This window comes from Anneissia japonica, unplaced genomic scaffold, assembly GCF_011630105.1.
Source record: "Anneissia japonica isolate Jap-2015-1 unplaced genomic scaffold, ASM1163010v1 scaffold287875_len126108_cov110, whole genome shotgun sequence".
Lineage (NCBI taxonomy): Eukaryota > Metazoa > Echinodermata > Crinoidea > Comatulida > Comatulidae > Anneissia > Anneissia japonica.
In genome coordinates, this window is record NW_022701482.1 from 48,382 (window position 1) to 53,944 (window position 5,563).

General features: G+C 32.6%; 1 protein-coding gene across 1 annotated transcript in view; it reads left to right on the top strand.

Moving 5' to 3' along the window:
- The window catches only part of LOC117103555 (hyalin-like), a 41,514-nt gene that overhangs the window by 34,734 nt on the left and 1,217 nt on the right, over nt 1-5,563 (top strand). Inside the window, exons 5-6 of the mRNA XM_033244127.1 lie at nt 3,973-4,221; nt 5,285-5,539. Of these exons, the coding sequence (XP_033100018.1) occupies nt 3,973-4,221; nt 5,285-5,539 (504 nt within the window). The remainder of the gene's footprint in view (nt 1-3,972; nt 4,222-5,284; nt 5,540-5,563) is intronic.

Sequence of the window (5,563 nt, forward strand, 5' to 3'; positions counted from 1 at the left end):
TGTGCAATTTTTAGAGGAAATTGGCCTACTCTGACAAGAAATGCGCGCGAAATTTGAGATTTTTAGGCACTTTCAGGGGGATGAAAAGGGCATTTATATTTTCCAAAGATAGATATTTTCCCCTTGTTCCCCGGTGGTTAGCCTACGCCATCTGGCAGCTTAGATCAAAAAAGTTAAGTGGAGAAGAGGTTGCAAGGTGTTGTGAGTCTGGTCATTATGATATTTTCCTTTTTATTCTTGTCTCTACTCTTTTTCTTTTCCTTTCCTTTTCTCTTCCTCTTCTTTTTCTTTCCATCCCTCTCCCCTCTTTCTTTTCTCTTATTACCCAGCCCGGTACGACGACTAGTTCAGCCCGGTCAAAACCGTCGGGGGCAGTCTGCCCCCTGCCCCCGCCTGTTACGCCACTGAATAAATATGGATGCGAGTTGGCATTGTAAAATATGTTGGTAGTATGCGCTTATCCTCCTTCCAACCATTCATACAAACACAAGCATTCAACTGAAAAAGCATCAATTTTTGTAGGCCTATCTTAATTTATAGATTATAGTAAAAAGAGAAAAAATGTTGTCTGGGCCTATGGTATGTGCCACTGTCAAAACGGTGATTCAAAATACATCAAGTACTAAACTAATTTTCTGCTACCAGACATCAACGACAAACTTCAACATATTAAATACTGTACAATTTTGGATTGCACATTTAAAACACGATTCAAAACAACAACTTTCACTAAATGAGAAAAAAAAAAATTTTTTTTTTAATACTTTCTGTTGTTAAAAGTTTTAGTGGATTTCTTTGTTGTGATGATTATTATACTGTAATGTTAAATAATAATATAATAATAATAATAATTGTAATAATCATAATAACAATAATAATATTATTTTAATTATTGTTATTAATAATATTATTATTATTATTAGTAGTAGTAGTAGTAGTATTACTTGCGTCGGCGAAATTTTTTTTCAATATTTTGTTGAAAATGAAATAGGGCTAAAAGAAATAAAAAAAGAAAGAAATTTCTTCGACTATAGTGATTGAGTTATTTGAAATTTTGTTGATTGTCAATGCACTTGATCGGATCAGCAAGGCAGTCTTTGTTACAGCTTTAAAGCTGTTAAGTTTTTAAATAGGGATACAAAATCATAAGTAGGCCTAATTGTTGTTGGTTTTTATTAGATATTTATTTCAGATAGCTTTAGCTATTTAAAAAAATTAATATAAAAATCATACGACGCTGTCCGAGTTGCCCAACATCAACGACTATAAGGATCGATCACAATAGTTAAATTATGGATATTAATATTTGGTCGATTAATTATAGAAATTATTATACTACTATAAATCTCTTTATTTTAAATCAACCGATTATTAATCACTGTTGTTTGTTTCTATAAGCGGGAATTGTTTTATTTATTTTTATTTAATTTATATGTTGTTGCATTGAGAAAACATATAAATAATGAGAAAAAAAATCGATTATCACACAACAACACATTGTGAGGAAATAATTGGAAATACGATCAACATGCAGATTAACTTAACATTGTAATATAACCCAGACTTCAGTAGTATGCAAATGTGTGGAATACACCCCGTACATTAAAATAATCAACTAAAGAATAGAATCAACATACAGTACCACTTTTAAAATGCCCTTAATTTTACAGGCCTACTTTTATCGGCAATTTTATTTTAGCAATGGTGCGACAAGCTGTTCAGATGTCTTAAAAGAATGTTCCTTTTTGTTTTCTTCACAAAACAGAACAAGTTGCTACACCCTCGGGCCGTACCCTCGTTCAATAAATAAGTAAATAAATAATGGTCCAAAAAAAAAGAAATAGACGTGACAACGGTCGTGCAGGCTACTCAGCTAAAACCAAAAAAAAAGGAAGCTTTATGTTAACATACTACACGCAAATTCAAGGTAAAACCAATGAATAGCTTTACAAAACATGTAGGCAAACTAACAGTTGAGCGCAGCTAGAGACAAGGTCTCCCATTAATCCAAAGTTTCGATTAACTTCACCAAAGATACTAGAAACACAAGATAGAATTCTCCACAGAAAAAAAGTGTGCCACCGAAATGCATGGTGGGAATACAACCAATGGGGCGCCCCTCACGGCTGGATCTAAAAAACTTCTACCAAACTTTCGTTACCGTCGTCGCGTATTTTATTGGCAATCCTCAATTAAAAAAATGTACACAATTGTACTATTAGTACAGTTGTACCCAGACAGTGACAACGGTGAATACATAACCTCCTTGGCGGAGGTAGGAATCGTTGCTATTATCCAAATAAAACACAATTAAGCCCATGGATCAGTATAAAAAACAATATAGCGCAGAATCGTATGGCTGGACGCACTCTAGTGATAAAGTTTTCCTCCATTAGTGGAAAAAGAAGGGCGCCGTGTGCGTTTGGATATACTTAGCAACAGAAGGTTAATACAGTTTCATCTTATACTGCTTATGCGGACGTAATATGATTACTAATCTATTCCCGGCTAATTATTGTTCACTCGACCTACCCGCCTTAGCAAGGCCTTAGTGTTGTTAGCCTAACTCTGTCGCTGTAAAGGAAATTAAGTTTCACCTAACCTTCCCATCATGCTCGCTTATTCTCGCTGCAAATGCAAAGTGACTTGTGATTTTTTCAACGTAAATTAACTTAACATATTTTTTACTGATTGTTTATGCTAGATAATTAGGCTGTGAAGGTAAGTCGATCATGAGGTACATGCTCGATTGTATAAACTTCCGTTACTTTATGTTTTTTTAATGAATACATATACATATTTAATAATTGTTTACCCCGGAAGAAAGTGTTGCAAATTTGTGTCCCATAGGCTCTGATTATACAGACCACGAAATACTAAAATTCGCCGGGAACTAAAATTCGTGCTACACCTGTCGGCCGCCTCCTTCAATAAGACTGTGGACTCCTTCGCCACGCTTCATATTTTCTGGATTTGATCTGAATTTGATGGATTCACGGATTTTTCGTTTATGCCATGCTTGTTCTTTAGGAATTTTGACATTATTCCAATCTGGGATATGGTTGAGTTGCCATGATATGGGTTATTGCAGAGGATTGAATAACTTCGGAGGAGGAGTTAACAACAACATAAGAGAATAAAATAAACCAAAAATAAGTTAACAGACTATAATATATAAAACAAGATAGTAATGTACAAATGTACCGTTAATTACTTACCCAATTTATTTTAGGGTTTAGATTAGTGTAACATTTAATTCGATGATTAGTAATAATTATGATTACAATAGTTTAGTTATTGTAACGATTTAATCAATTCAGCCCACACAGCATTAGTGTTTCTTTCCCAGGCCATTTCGTGGCATGTTACTTTGTATTTCCAACGCCTCCTCTTTCGTTTTTCTTTCTCTATTGTTTTTATCCTTATCTTTTCAGTCCTTTCTGATGTTCCCTTATCTTACCTTTCCTGTTCCTTTCTCAGTTTTCGAATATTAGTCTCGTATGCAATAATAACAGGTGAATGTAGGGATTTTGTTGTTGTGTTCGTACTCATTTATGTGAACTTTTCTTAACTTAAATTTTATCATAAAAATGTTAAATAAGAATTCTAATAAATATATGTTATGGTAATATGTTGAACAATAATAAAATCATGATACTGATAATGATAATAATTGTTGTTACAATGCATTTAAACGTGAATTTTAGGGAAGGCCACGATTTATTGTTTTGATGGTGGTAGTACATTTTAATGCTTTTTAAAACCATTTTTAAGTGAGAATGTAGAATTTCATTGATTGATTTTACTATTGATGTTTCTATGTGTCTTTGCATTTTATATGAATTGTTTATTTAAAGACGGACATCCATTGTTTTGCATTAAATTAATATTGAATCTGGTATCATAAATCCAACTACCAGTTTAATTAAATAAATCATTAATAGGCCTATAATATAAATTTATTTATAACAGATGAAGAGGCTCCAACAACTTCAAACTGTCCAACCGTGGATCTTGAGATCATACCAGGAAGTGTTAGTAGTGTTTCTGTGAATTGGGATGAACCATCGTTTGTGGACAACTCTGGTGAAACTCCAAGTGTTACAAAAACCCATAATCCAGGAGATTTTTTTGATATTGGTGAAACAATTGTAGTGTACAATGCTACCGATGCGTATTTGAACAAGGGTTATTGTGAGATTAACATCACAGTAGTCCAAGGTATGTGGTATTGCCTGTATAACAACAACTGTATTTAGTTTTGAGTTCTGGATGTATGGTAGCAAACACCAACACACAAATGGAGCATGACCACATACATTATCATGGAGCATGACAACATCCATCTTTTAATTATTATTTGGTTCTAAATCTTCCTTGGTCCACTAACCCTTCCCCCCAATCACCCATGATCAATATTTAGAATGTGAGCACATTTTTAGAAACAATGAAAATTGCTCTCTCATACATTGAAATGTTTATCTAATTGTCTTTATGATGTGATTCAACCTAAATTGGCCCTCCTATCAGCCCCCAACCAAGACAAACTATTATGGTTGCTGGAGCTAAAAAAAATATCAAGTTAATTCCAGGTGCACCTGCTCTATTCATTGTTAATTAATTGTAAAATTTCAATGTTAGTATCCTGGTCCAATCTGCAATCCTTAACATTTCATTGCAAGTGCAGTTTTTGTTGATTGTTTTTATATACATTATGCACCCTCCAAAATGACTCAGAGAAGACATATTAATTGCAGTAAAAATTTGCATACTTATAATTATTTATTTATTTCGGTATAAAATACAAAAATACAAACTGGCAGCAAGAGCTGAAATAGGTTGCATTACAAAAAAAGATATATTACAAGGCGTTACAAACACACAGAAGAAAAAAGAAAAAAGTAACAACAATATTAGAATTTCAATAGATAAAATTTACAGTATAATTCAAAATAAAAACACTATAAAATTTAATTATTATTCATCCATTAAGCTACATAAAAAAATATTTATTGATTTACAGTATTTATAATTTATTGTTATCCAACTATACAATTAACTAATTTTTCATTGTCATTACCACTAATACTGTATTAATCATTTTAAATTTCTTTTAAGAATAGTAATAGAAGCAGATGATGAAAAAAAAATACAAAATTATAAGAGACAGTTATTAGGATAATCAATTTTTTAGTATACGAACAACATCAGTGATAGTTTGGCGTTTTTAGTTTGGTTATAATTTGTAAATATATATATCGTAGCATTGTTTCTTCACCTACAGATACTGAGGCGCCTGTATTTACATTCTGTCCAAGTGACACGGTTGTAGACACTCTCGAAAACAAGAACTATTCCATTGTAAATTTTACTGTACCGGTGGCTATCGACAATATTCAGTTACTGTCAGTAGGGCAAGCAATAACAAATTACAACCCTGATGGAGATATTTACTACATTGGTACAACCACAATTCGTTACTTGGCTTTAGATGAAGTGAACCAACCCACATACTGTACCTTCAGTATCACCGTTGAAGGTAAATTAACATCTTTTAAAAGCT